Below are 14,304 nucleotides of genomic sequence, written 5' to 3'. Positions count from 1 at the left end.
GCTATTCCTATGTTCTTATATTTGCTTCACAGTTTTGTAGGTTAGGCCACCCCAGAACAGCTGATATTTTCTTCTGATTCCAGTGTCAGCTGCTCAGTGCCTGGTTTCTCACACTGCTCTCTTTTGAGAATAATGAATGAGTGTAGGGAGCACCTTACAGAGAGCGGAAACAGAACAACTGATATGGATGTAGTGTCAGTACCAAGAGTCTGGAGAGGTGGGCAAGAGACAGGTAGCCACACTTAGTATGGACAGGAGCCACTGCTAGCCCCTGGGACTTACAATGAAGGAAATAATGCTTTGAAGATGCCCGCTCTTATGAACTCTTGCTCAGACCTTCCGCAGCTGTTACAAGGGAAGCAGCTCCTACTATTACTGCTTATCCCTTATATAGCGCTGAAAGGCTTAAGCAACGCTGTACATTTTAACATAGTAACATAGTAGATGACGGCAGATAAAGACCCGAATGGTCCATCCAGTCTGCCCAACCTGATTCAATTTAAATTTTTATTTTTTATTTTTTCTTCTTAGCTATTTCTGGGCAAGAATCCAAAGCTTTACCCGTGCTTGGGTTACCGTACTGTGCTTGGGTTCCAACTGCCGAAATCTCTGTCAAGATTCACTCCAGCCCATCTACACCCTCCCAGCCATTGAAGCCCTCCTCTGCCCATCCTCCACCAAACGGCCATACACAGACACAGACCGTGCAAGTCTGCCCAGTAACTGGCCTAGTTCAATCTTTAATATTATTTTCTGATTCTAAATCTTCTGTGTTCATCCCACGCTTCTTTGAACTCAGTCACAGTTTTACTCTCCACCACCTCTCTCGGGAGCGCATTCCAGGCTTCCACCACCCTCTCCGTAAAGTAGAATTTCCTAACGTTGCCCCTGAATCTACCACCCCTCAACCTCAAATTATGACATTTAATTCAAGGTCCCTGCTCAGACATGACATATAGGATTTTGGATGCAGAGGTGAGAGGAGTTAGGAGTTGAAAGCCCTCTCGAAGAGGTGGGCTTTTAACAGGGCCTTGAACACTGCCAGACACGGAGTTCCTAGACAAGGTATAAAACAAATCAACTTCTGTCTTTGAAACACTAGATGTTCATTTCACTGCAGACAGTGATATTTTGCTTCTCAGAGAAGAGCATCAAACAGCAGTTTCCTTATTGCCATGACCCAGGGGGCATAATTGCTTCTTTCTAGCTAAGAGCTTGGAGGAAGCGTTTCAAAGAACATTTTCCTAATGCCTCACCCACAAGCAGTAAGGTAAAGCATTTAGCACAGAATATCCAATGTCTGTGGTTTAATATCTTCAGGTTTGCAAGAATTTCTCAATGGTTTGCAAGATTTGGGTAGTTTTCAGAGGAATGGGATCAGCTTTAAAGGGGGGGGTGTTAAAAAAGAAAGTAATTTATAGAATTTAGCAAATCTACAGGCATTTTTTGGGGGGGGTTGGATTTATTTGGTTGATTATAGGGTTGTTTTTTTCTTTGTTTTCCATAATACCTTGTACACCAGGTTAAGTCAAAGGCTGGGAACTTTGGTGCAGAGCCTCACCTGGTTAAGAGATCAGCAATATGTCCACGTGTATCTCTACTTACCAAAAAAGGGCAATATGCCGCCAACACCGCTGCCAGTACCAAGCCATCTAAAAGGTCCTTGTCAAAATTGACTATCCATCTCATCGGTGGAATGACACCTGGAACAATCAAGACACACCGTCAAGCTCATAGTAACATATATAGTAACAAAGTAGATGACGGCAGATAAAGACCCTAATGGTCCATCCAGTCTGCCCAACCTGATTCAATCTAAAAATTTGTTGGGGTTTTTTTTTTTTTCTTAGCTATTTCTGGGCAAGAATCCAATGGTGCACTCTGAATGCAAAAAACTTCTCTTAAGTAGCACCAGCAGTTAATCATGTATGAACTGGGCAACTGAATGAAATTATGCAAGCCTGACTGGGAGCAAACTGAGGACTGATGGATGGTGCACTACAGACTTTTTAGCAGAATAGGCAATCACCTGCAGTTAGGGTTAACATGACCCTGCCCTCACTCTACCCCCTCACCCCACCCAAAGTCCCACCCCAACCCCTGCCTTCCACCAGTCTTGGCCAAACCCTCCCCAGCCCTGACACCGCCCCTGCCTCTCCCCCCACCCACCACCTTCCACCCATTTCCTTAATCCCCCTTCCCATCCTCTATCTATACCAATGTTTGGGGGGTACGCGGGCCACTTGTTGTGGGTGCACAGCATTGCTGTTGCAGAGAACATTCCCTGCCCGCCCATCTGTTGAAGCCGCGCTGCTGCCGGCGGGGATCCCTCCTTGCTGAAGCGGCAGCTGGGGATCCCTGCCTGCCCCCCCCTGCCGAAGCCAACCCACAGGGCTTCCCTCCGATGTCAGAGCTGACATCAGAGAAAAGCCTTCCAGGTCAGGGGGGGAGGGAGGTTTCCAGTTACCTTCTTGCCATACTCGCTCCTAGCGGACTGTTGGAGGGACACACAGCCAGCAGTGGTGCAAGTAGCTGACGCAGAAATCTTCTCTCTGATGTAACAGCTGATGTCGGAGGGAAGGCTTGTGGTTCAGCCACATGAGTGTGAATCGCTGCATACTTGTCCCCCCAACAAGCCACTAAACACAGATGAGTGAGTGCAGCTCGAACAAGTAAGGGAACACGATCTTCTGGGACAAAGGGAGAAAGGAGGAGGGGGAGGAGCACATTGGGGCATTGGAGGGGCACGATTCTGGGACAATGGCTGGAAGGCAGGGAGGGGGCACGAACTAGACTTAGAAGGAAGGGTGGTGGCATGAACATGGGACACAAGGGAGGGAGGAGAGGGGCACTAACTTGGGACATAGGAGGGAGGGAACAGAAAGGGAGAATTGTGTGAGTGAGAGGAAAGGAAGAAAGAGGAACATTGGGCATAGAGAGAGAGAGAGGACAGAGATGGGGAAGAGAAGGAGAAGAGGGAGAAATGTTGGATATGGTGGTGGAGAGGGAACAGAGGGACACATTGAAGGGGATGCAAGGGGGAGGAGGGAGATATGTGCCATTGTGCTAGAGAGGGGTGATAGAAGGAAAAATGGTCATGGGGCTGGTGGGAAAGTGGTGAAAAATGCTGCAGATGATCCAGGGGATGAGAGAGGGAGAAATGTTGGTCTCATGGAGGGACAGAGAGAGATGTTAAAGTCAGAAAGAAGCGCAACCAGAGATTCATGAAATCACCAGCCAACAAAGGTAGGAAAATGATCTTATTTTCAATTTAGTGATCAAAATGTGTCCATTTGAGAATTTATATCTGCTGACTATATTTTGCACTATATTTTTCTGATTTCTATAGTTGTTACTGAGATGACATTGCATATTTTAAAGACATCTGCCTTGACTTCTTTGGAAAACTCCCCAAATATAATAATTAACATTTTCTCTGCATACAGTGTACTTTGGAGGGGGGGGGGTTATTTTGTGGTTACCATTATGTAATAATAAGATTATATTGTGTGCATATGAAAAATGGATGTAAGAAATTGCATTACAATTAGTACTATTATTATGGGGGTGGGGTCTAGGGCGGAGCCTGGGCGGGGGGGACTTGGCTTGAAGAAGTTGGGAAATACTGCTCTATACCCTCTCAGCGCTTGCTCTCTCACTAAACCTCCCTCCCCCATGGATGTTTCTCTGTCTCTCTCCTTCCAATCTGCCTCCTCCCCAGCATGGCTAGTTGGAGCCTATTCTATAAGAAAAGAAGGCATCTACATTACTTTATAGCAGGGGTGGACACCCTTTATACAGAGGGGCTGCATGGATGTCAGTACTATCCCTAGCAGGCCGCGATATTACATAATGTCAGAACTGGGAATGCACAGAGCTCCACAGATGACCTGAGATACCTGAATAAGTAAAATTTTAACTAGAAATAATGGAAACAAACTGCAAGGAGGGAATGTCCTACTATGGATTAAGAACTGGTTGAAAGACAGAAAACAGAGAGTAGGCTTAAATGGTCAGTATTCTCAATGGAGAAGGGGTTCCCCAGAGGGGGCCGGGCTGGGACCACTGCTTTTCAACATATTTATCAATGATCTAGAGATGGGAATAACTAGTGAGATAATTACATTTGCTGATGACACAAAATTGCTCAAAGTTGTTAAATCTCAAGAGGATTTTGGAAAAATTGCAAGAGGACCTTGAGAGACTGGAAGACGGGGCGTCAAGATGGCAGATGATGTTTAATGTGAGCGAGTGCAAAGTGATGCAGGTGGGAAAGAGGAACCCGAACTATAGCTACGTGACGCTGGGTTCTGTTTTAGGAGTCACTGCCCAGGAAAAGGATCTAGGTGTCACTGTTGGGGATACGTTGAAACCCTCAGCTCAGTCTGTGGCAGCAGCAAAGAAAACAAAGAGAATGTTAGGAATTATTAGGAAAGGAATGGAAAACAAAGAAGAAAATGATATAATGCCCTTGTATCGCTCTATGGTATCGCACCTCGAATACTGTATGTAAACTCGGACAAAACCAAATTCCTAATGCTTGAAACGGACAAAAACCCATCCATAACAGACCTAGAAATTAAAGCAACCAAATACCCAATCCAGACCTCACTCAGAATCCTGGGAGTGCTGATAGACAGATGCTGCACTATGCAGACTCAAATCAACAAAACTACCCAAAAAGCATTCTTCACAATGCGCAACTTAAGAAAAAGAAGGACATTCTTTGACAAAGAACACTACAGGATTATTGTACAATCCCTGGTACTAGGTCTTGTGGACTACTGCAATATCCTATATCTACCATGCCCCACAAACATGATCAAAAATCTTCAAACCGTTCAGAACACAGCTCTTAGACTAATCTACTCACTCGGAAAATTTGACCACATCACCAATGCCTACCTAGACTCACATTGGCTACCGATTCGAGACAGAATTCAATTCAAATTATACTGTCTACTCTTCAAAGTAATTAACGGTACTGCACCTGCCTATCTAAATGATCGCCTAAACCGTAACCTTCCACCCAGAACAAGAAGAACACCGACATCATTCTCATACCCACCACTCAAGGGTACTCATCGCAAAAAGCTTTATGATAGCCTCCTGGCAACACATGCAGCAAAACTCGAACCTTCCATCACCAGATTGTTAACCACAACATCCGACCTCAAGACATTCCGTAAAGAAATCAAAACACTGCTGTTCAAAAAGTATATACAATCTACCTAAGCTCCCTCACCTCATCCCCCAAAAAATCATAACACTGCTGTTCAAAACATCTTCCGATGTTATTAAGTCTTTACCATCATTCTGTTAAGTCTATACCCTCAATCTGTATTCTCCAATGTCATGTACCCTCCTGGAAATGTCCAGTTCTCTTCTTATGTAATCCGCTTTGAACCGCAAGGTACAAGCGGAATAAAAATCACTAATGTAATGTAATGTAATTCTGGTCATTGTATCTCAAAAAAAGAAATTAGAAAAGGTGCAGAGAAGGGTGAAGAAAATGATAAGGTTTTGGGACGACTTCCTTATGAGGAAAGGCTAAAGCGGCTAGAGCTCTTCAACTTGGAGTAGAGACGGTTCAGGGGGATTATGATATGAGTGGAGTGGAAAGGGTAGATGTGAATCACTTGTTCACATTTTCCAAAAATACTAGACTAGGAGACATGAAATGAAGTAGTAGTACATTTAAAACAAACCGGAAAAAATATTTCTTCACACAACATGTAATTACACTCTGGAATTTGTTGCCAGAGAATGTGGTGAAATCAGTTAGCTTAGCAGGGTTTAAAAAAAGGCTTGGATAATTTCCTAAAAGAGAAGTCCATAGGCCATTATTGAGATGGCTTGAGGAAATTGATTGCTTATTCCTAGGATAAGCAGCATAAAGTCTCTTTTACTACTGGGATCTAGCCAGGTACATGGGAACTGGGTTGGCTACTGTTGGAAACAGGATACTGGGCTTGATGGATCTTCAGTCTGTCCCAGTATAGCAATTCTTATGTTCTTATATTTGAGACATACAATATTTCAAATCACCAAAACTCTGCTTAATGATATTTTCTGTGTATACTGTCCATGAACTTGAAGCCATATAAAATTCAGTGGTGGTCCATATTCAGCCCTACGGGTAGCCCATCTCTGCTTTAGCACCATAGGCCATATTTTAAGCAGAACCAGAGCTTGTGTAAAGTCTGTCACCTAGATCAGTGTTCTTCAACCTTTTTACACCCGTGGACCGGCAGAAATAAAAGAATTATTTTGTGGACCGACAAACTACTAGGACTAAAATTTAAAAATCCCGTTTACGCCCCATCTCCGCGAGCTTGGTCCCCACAAACCATCTGATCCCATCTGCACACGCCGCAATTATGATTTTATATTGAACGTATTTTATTAAAGTATAAAAAGTATATTCTGAACAATTGTGATTTTATAAATACAAATATACAGAGCACGGACCAACAAAACCCCTGTCTCCCCTCCCCTTCACATATATCCCCTCTACTATCAAGAAAACTGAACAAGCCAAGTTATTATAGAATGCTACATAGAAATATCATGCTAACAGAATACTGCAGTCCCCAGTTATGTCTCTAGCAGGATATATAATTCAAATCTGATATATTCTAATGACAAAATAGAAATAAAATTATTTTTTTCTACCTTTTGTTGTCTCTGGTTTTTGCTTTCATCTTCTTTTCACTCTTTTCCTTCCAGCATCTGCCCGTTTCATCCAATGTCTGCCCTCTCCCCCTTCCATATGTATCTGACTTCTTTCTATGCCCCTCTTCCTTGTCCATCCTCCTCTCTCCTTTTTACATCATTCATTCCAGCTTCACTGCCTTCTTCATTTTTATCTCTCCTACACCAGATCTAGCATCTTTATCCCTCTCTCATTTCTCTGCTGACCCCCTTTCCAGCATCAATGTCTCTCTACTTTCTCATTCCTCTCTCTCCCCTTTCTCTCATCTGATCTCTCCATTCCACCCTGACCCCCTTCCCCTCCTGTAATCTCCCTGCCAGCTGTTTCCTTCCTTTTTTCTTTCTCCCTACCCTCCTTCCTTTTTTTCCTTCTCCCTTCCCTCCTCCCTCTATCCAACATTAACTCTTCCCATCCCTTTCCCTCCTCCCTCCCAGCAGCATCTCTCCTTCTTCTCCCTTCCCTCCTCCCTCTATCCAACATTAACTCTCTTCCCATCCCTTTCCCTCCTCCCCTCCCAGCAGCATCTCTCCTTCTTCTCCCTTCCCTTCTCCCTCTATCCAACATTAACTCTCTTCCCATCCCTTTCCCTCCTCCCCTCCCAGCAGCATCTCTCCTTCTTCTCCCTTCCCTCCTCCCTCTATCCAACATTAACTCTCTTCCCATACCTTTCCCTCCTCCCCTCCCAGCAGCATCTCTCCTTCTAACTCCCTTCAAGTCCAGTAACAGCTCTCCCTTTTCCAGACTTTCCCAGCCTCCTACAGTGGCTTCCTCCCCTTCCAGCAGCTCTCGGTACTTGCCTGCAGGAAGTTGCCGGTAAATCACTTCCCTGGCAAATTGGAGAGCTGGTGGGAGGGGAGACAGCCATTGTGAAGGCTCCCCAGGATCTTGTTCGCACACGCTGACCATCTCCCTCCACCTGCACCTGAATCTGCAGCTCTCTCCAGTCTAATCGCAACTTCCCCGCGGCCCTCTTCAGCAACTCGGCAGGGGTGGCGATCAAGACACGCTGCCGACGTCGGGAACTGAAACACAGGAAAAACGCGCCAGGAGAGCAGGTTCAACCGTGCTGGTTTCGGGGAAAAGCCCTTCTTCAGGAACCTATCAGCCTGCCCTCCAGCCGACCTCAGCATTCTGCTTTTCGTCGGGGGATAGGTTCCTGAAGAAGGGCTTTTCCCCGAAACTAGCGCGGTTGAACCTGCTCTCCTGGCGCGTTTTTCCTGTGTTTCAGTTCTGTTATTTTTCAGATAAGTACTTGAGTTTTTGATTTTTTGTTTGTATGGTGCAGTTTGATTTTCTGTTGCATTTTTCGGGAGGTTTGGCTGGCAGGGTTCGTTTAGGGGTCGCTCAGGTCACATTGGTTTATTCACTTGTTGATTTATTGGCTTAATTGGTGGAAATTTTCACTTTGATTTTCAGCACACTCAGGGTGCTCTATGATGGTGTGCAGGTGGGAGTTTATTACCTCTACCTTGAAGTGAAGTGTTGGAGCTGGACTCCTATCGCTGGTGATTCACACTGAGAGAACCCTTTATTCTTATATCATCCACACTATTGTAGGTGGGTTGTGTGGGTTTGTATTACCTGTGTTCCTGTGCGTCCCCTAACGAACCTTGAAGTGACTAGGTCTGCCTTTTTTTGTTTTTGCTATTTACGTTTTTGGCTGAGTTGGAGTGTATTGTTGTGGCTAAATGGAAATGGTCTCAGATTTACCACATAGGGAACATATATGTTTTCTCCCTAGGGAGAAAACATATATGTTCCTATGTGGTAAATCTGAGATCTTTTCCTCCTAGAAGGTAAACTTCGAATTATCAACTTGTTGTAGTACTTGTTTTGTTACTGTTGATATACATCTTCCACTATCCAGCTTTAAATGGAAATGGACCAAGTTATCTGAACAAATGCCTAATCAGGAATAACACATCGAAACCCAAGAGAACTCAAACACACTTTACCCACCCCCCAATCAAAGGCATGCAAAGCAAAAAAATATATGACGGTCTACTAGCCACCAGAGCAGCGAGACTAGACCGCCACCTCTCAAACTTGCTGACCACGAAGCCCAGCTACAAAACATTCAGGAAAGAACTGAAAATTATACTATTCAAGAAATTTGTCACATGATCTAACCAAATCGTATCGACCCTTCCCAGATCCCGACACATACTATATCTATCAACCTCGTAATCTCCCTGGGAATGCCCAGGCCAATTCTTCTTGTAAACAGCCTAGAACTGCAAGGTACTGGCGGGATGGAAGACACTAATGGAATGCAATCCAAACTACATCAACTAGACATAGGAAAACTCACCCTCCATTCACGCACCCTCCAATCAAAGAAGTCAAACGGAAAAAAACTATATGATGGCCTCCTAGCCACACAAGCAGCAAAACTCGACAACCAAATCTCCAATCTACTAATTATGACCACAGACTACAAAACATTCAGAAAAGAAATAAAGACTCTACTCTTCAAGAAATTCCTGCAAACGACTTAATACCGCTAACTCCTTCCCACTTCCCAATACCACTCCCTAATACCTTCCCGATTCTCCAAAGCAACCTCATCTACTCCGTATCTCCTCTAGAAATTACCAGATATTTTCTTCATGTAATACCTTTATTGTAATTCTTTTGTAATCCACCTTGAATCGCAAGGCAATGGCGGAATAGAAATCTCTAATATAATGTAATGTAATTCTAGGCAAGTCCTTCTAGAATTACCCCTAATTGCCTCAGGAAAAAGAACCTACCTGAGCAGAATACAGATTCACCCTTTTTGTTCTGTGTGTGGCTGTCATAATTAGATTGTAAGCTCTTTTCAGCAGGGACTGTCTTTTGTGTGTTTAATGTACAGCGCTGATTGCATCTGGTAACGCTATAGAAATTATAAATAGTAGTAGTAGTGGCAGGCAGTTTTTGAAAATGACTGGATAGGAACATATCTAGGATGCCAAAGTTTTAAGCTGCTAGAAACTGGGACCTGAGACCCTCTTCTCCCCCTCCCATTCTCTGATCTCTTGGTGAGGGGAAGACTCCTAAAGGGAAAATGCTTGAAGTACCTGGATGTAAACCGCTTTGATTATGGTTGTAAAGCTACAAAAGAGCGGTACACTTCTCCCTCCCTATTCGCGGTTTCAACAATCGCGGTTTTGACTATTCGCGATTTTTTGCCCAGAACCTCCCCCCCCCGAGAATCGCTTAGAGGCAGCCCGCATCGACCAGAATCGGCTCCGAGACTTGGATCGGGGTGAGGAGGAGGAGGCGATCAGAGGAAGAGGGGGTGATCAGAGGCGAGCAGCCGCCCCAGAAGCACAGCCCTCAACTGCAGACGCAGCTCCGGTGGCAACTTCGTGCACAGACCTTACCTGGTGGTCTAGCAGGAGCGATCTTCCCACACTCCTGCCCCGTGCAGAGCCGTCATCAAAAATGGCTGCTGTGAATTCCCGTGGTCTCACGAGACTACAATGGTAACTCAGGGCAGCCATTTTCAATGACGGCTCTGCATGGGGTAGGAGTGTAGGAAGATCGCTCCTGCCCCGCGTCACCGCTAGACAACCAGGTAAGGCCTGGGGGTGGATCAGAGTCGGCCCAAGACCCCCGCGAGGGAGGAGTGTATACAAGTCCCAATCCCCTTCCCTGATGTCATAATGCCTCATTCCACCGATAAGAGCCAATCTCATCAGTGATGTCACAATGGCTTCATTGTTCTATACTTGGCTCACTTCTGATATTGTATTGGAGGAGAGTGTGGCGCAGTGGTTAGAGCTATGGCCTCAGCACCCTGAGGTTGTGGGTTCAAACCCTAAACTGCTCCTTGTGACCCTGGGCAAGTCACTTAATCCCCCCATTGCCCCAGGTTCATTAGATAGATTGTGCGCCTACCGGGACAGACAGGGAAAATGCTTGAAGTACCTGTATGTAAACCGCTTTGAGTATGGTTGTGAAACTACAAGTCCCAATCCCTTTCCCTGATGTCATAATGCCTCATTCCACCAATAAGAGCCAATCTCATCAGTGATGTCACAATGGCTTCATTGTTCTATACTTGGCTCACTTCTGATATTGTATTGGAGGAGAGTGTGGCGCAGTGGTTAGAGCTACGGCCTCTGCACCCTGAGGTTGTGGGTTCAAACCCTAAACTGCTCCTTGTGACCCTGGGCAAGTCACTTAATCCCCCCATTGCCCCAGGTTCATTAGATAGATTGTGCGCCTACCGGGACAGACAGGGAAAATGCTTGAAGTACCTGTATGTAAACCGCTTTGAGTATGGTTGTGAAACTACAAGTCCCAATCCCTTTCCCTGATGTCATAATGCCTCATTCCACCAATAAGAGCCAACCTCATCAGTGATGTCACAATGGCTTCATTGTTCTATACTTGGCTCACTTCTGGTATTGTATTGGAGGAGAGTGTGGCGCAGTGGTTAGCCTCAGCACCCTGAGGTTGTAGGTTCAAATCCCGTGCTGCTCCTTGTGACACTGGCCAAGTCACTTAATCCTCCACTGCCCCAGGTACATTAGATAGATTGTGAACCCACCGGCACAGATAGGGAAAATGCTTGAAGAACCTGGGTGCAAACCGCTTTGAGTGTGGTTGAAATCTACAAAAAGGTGATATACAAGTCCCAATCCCTTTCCCATATAGGCACCATATTGTTAAATCAGATCTAAAAACACACAACTGATACAGCAAGAAACTAAAAGAGCAAAGAAAACCACAGTCTGTGCAGGATTCCTGCATTTTAATTTCTAAAACATAAAACCTTGTTACGACTAGCATGAAGACAGGACAGTGAATGATAGTTGATTTCTGCTTATGATTCTCATGCTTGGTTTGATCGAATAGCTGCAATCTTGACTCTTCCTGAAGCCGCACTGCAGATGTTCTCTCTGTGTAATTGAACATATCTTCAGACCTGTCTTTTTTTGTTACATCTATATTTTGTCACTACTGTAGCCAAGACTGCCAATTTTCTGGGATTCAAAGGATGAAGCCCTAGTCTTGCAGTTAACTGTGCTTTAACGTTTTTTCATAAAGCTTTCAAAGATGACCTGTGCAAAAACTGAGAAACCCAAGGCTAGAACGGTTGCTTTAATTGGCTTACAATTGTTTAGACAGAAATGATGTTTCACATCCGTTGAATATGCAGGTAGGATACAGTGACATGACTGAATTTTCTCCTACCATCACTTCTTGTTGTATATGCCACGATGTTAGAAACACAGAAACATGATGGCAGATAAAGGCCAAATGGTCCATGCAGAGCATCCACTATCTCCTCCTCTCCCTATTGGCTAAGACTCTTAACATTTGCATCTCCTCTTCCTATAGGCTAAGGCTCTTTATACCTGCATTGTGATGTCACAGAACTTTAATAACATAGAAACTTGATGGCAGATAAAGGCCTAATGGACCATCCACAACATCCACTATCTCCTCCTCTCCCTATTGGCTAAGACTCTTAACATTTGCATCTCCTCTTCCTATAGGCTAAAGCTCTTTACACCTGCATTGTGATGCCACAAAACTTTAGTAACATAGAAATATGATGGCAGATAAAGGCTTAATGGACCATCCACAGCATCCACTATCTCCTCCTCTCCCTATTGGCTAAGGCTCTTAACATTTGCATCTCCTCTTCCTATTGGCTAAGTCTCTTTACACCTGCATTGTGATGTCACAGAACTTTAGTAACATAGAAACATGGTGGCAGATAAAGGCCAAATGGCCCATCCACAGCATCCACTATCTCCTCCTCTCCCTATTGGCTAAGTCTCTTTACACCTGCATTGTGATGTCACAGAACTTTAGTAACATAGAAACATGATGGCAGATAAAGGCCAAATGGCCCATCCAGTCTGTCCATCTGCAGCATCCACTATCTCCTCCTCTCTCTATTGGCTAAGGCTCTTAACATTTGCATCTCCTCTTCCTATAGGCTAAGGCTCTTTATACCTGCATTGTGAGGTCATAGAGCTTTATGGTTATAGAAACATGATCGCAGATAAAGGCCAAATGGCCCATCCAGAACATCCACTGTCTCCTCCTTTCCCTATTGGCTAAGGCTCTTAACATTTGCATCTCCTCTTCCTATAGGCTAAGGCTCTTTACACCTACATTGTGATGTCACAGAACTTTAGTAACATAGAAACATGATGGCAGATAAAGGCCAAATGGCCCATCCAGAGCATCCACTATCTCCTCCTCTCCCTACTGGCTAAAACTCTCAACATTTGCATCTCCTTTTCCTATTGGCTAAAGCTCTTTACACCTGCATTGTGAGGTCATACAACTTTAGGAAGAAAAGGAGGAAGGAAAGGTGAGTAGTGGAGTCCCTCAGGTTTCAGTCCTGGGGCCGATCCTGTTCAATATGTTTGTGAGTGACATTGCTGAAGGGTTAGAAGGAAAAGTGTGCCTTTTTGCAGATGATACCAAGATTTGTAACAGAGTAGACTCCGAAGAGGGAGCGAAAAATATGAAAAAGGATCTGCAAAAGTTATAGGAATGGTCTAATGTCTGGCAACTAAAATTCAATGCGAAGAAATGTAGAGAATGTATTTGGGGATTAATAATCGGAAGGAACCGTTTATGCTGGGAGGTGAGAGGCTGATATGCACGGATGTGGAGAGGGACCTTGGGGTGATAGTGTCCAAAGATCTAAATGCAAAAAAAACCCAGTGTGACAAGGTGGTGGCTGCTGCCAGAAGGATGCTGGGCTGTATAAAGAGAAGCGTAGCCAGTAGAAGGAAGGTGTTGATGCCCCTGTACAGGTCATTGGTGAGGCCCCACTTGGAGTATTGTGTTCGATTTTGGAGACCGTATCTGGCGAAGGACGTAAGAAGATTTGAAGCGGTCCAGAGGAGGGCGACGAAAATGATAGGAGGCTTGCGCCAGAAGACGTATGAGGAGAGACTGGAAGCCCTGAATATGTATACCCTAGAGGAAAGGAGAGACAGGGGAGATATGATTCAGACGTTCAAATACTTGAAGGGTATTAACGTAGAACAAAATCTTTTCCAGAGAATGGAAAATGGTAAAACCAGAGGACATAATTTGAGGTTGAGGGGTGGTAGATTCAGGGGCAATGTTAGGAAATTCTACTTTATGGAGAGAGTAGTGGATGCCTGGAATGCGCTCCCGAGAGAGGTGGTGGAGAGGAAAACTGTGACTGAGTTCAAAGAAGCGTGGGATGAACACAGAGGATCTAGAATCAGAAAATAATATTAAATATTGAACTAAGGCCAATTCTGGGCAGACTTGCACGGTCTGTGTCTGTATATGGCCGTTTGGTGGAGGATGGGCTGGGGAGGGCTTCAATGGCTGGGAGGGTTTAGATGGGATGGAGTAGGTTTTAACGGAGATTTCTGCAGTTGGAACCCAAGCACAGTACCGGGTAGAGCTTTGAATTCTTGCCCAGAAATAGCTAAGAAGAAAAAATTTAAAAAATTTAAATTGAATCAGGTTGGGCCGACTGGATGGACCATTCGGGTCTTTATCTGCCGTCATCTACTATGTTTAGTAACAGAGTAACATGATGGCAGATAAAGGCCATATGGCTCATCCAGAGCATCCACTATCTCCTCCTC

At 44.7% G+C, this 14,304-nt stretch overlaps 1 protein-coding gene across 2 annotated transcripts in view; it reads right to left on the bottom strand.

The window, feature by feature from the left end:
* The window catches only part of CFAP47 (cilia and flagella associated protein 47), a 1,062,207-nt gene that overhangs the window by 604,786 nt on the left and 443,117 nt on the right, over positions 1 to 14,304 (bottom strand). For both annotated transcript variants that reach the window (XM_033947561.1, XM_033947559.1), the window contains exon 34: positions 1,606 to 1,703. In XM_033947561.1, the coding sequence (XP_033803452.1) occupies positions 1,606 to 1,703 (98 nt within the window). The remainder of the gene's footprint in view (positions 1 to 1,605; positions 1,704 to 14,304) is intronic.

This window comes from Geotrypetes seraphini, chromosome 6 (assembly GCF_902459505.1).
Source record: "Geotrypetes seraphini chromosome 6, aGeoSer1.1, whole genome shotgun sequence".
Lineage (NCBI taxonomy): Eukaryota > Metazoa > Chordata > Amphibia > Gymnophiona > Dermophiidae > Geotrypetes > Geotrypetes seraphini.
This window is presented reverse-complemented; position numbering and strand designations above follow the sequence as displayed.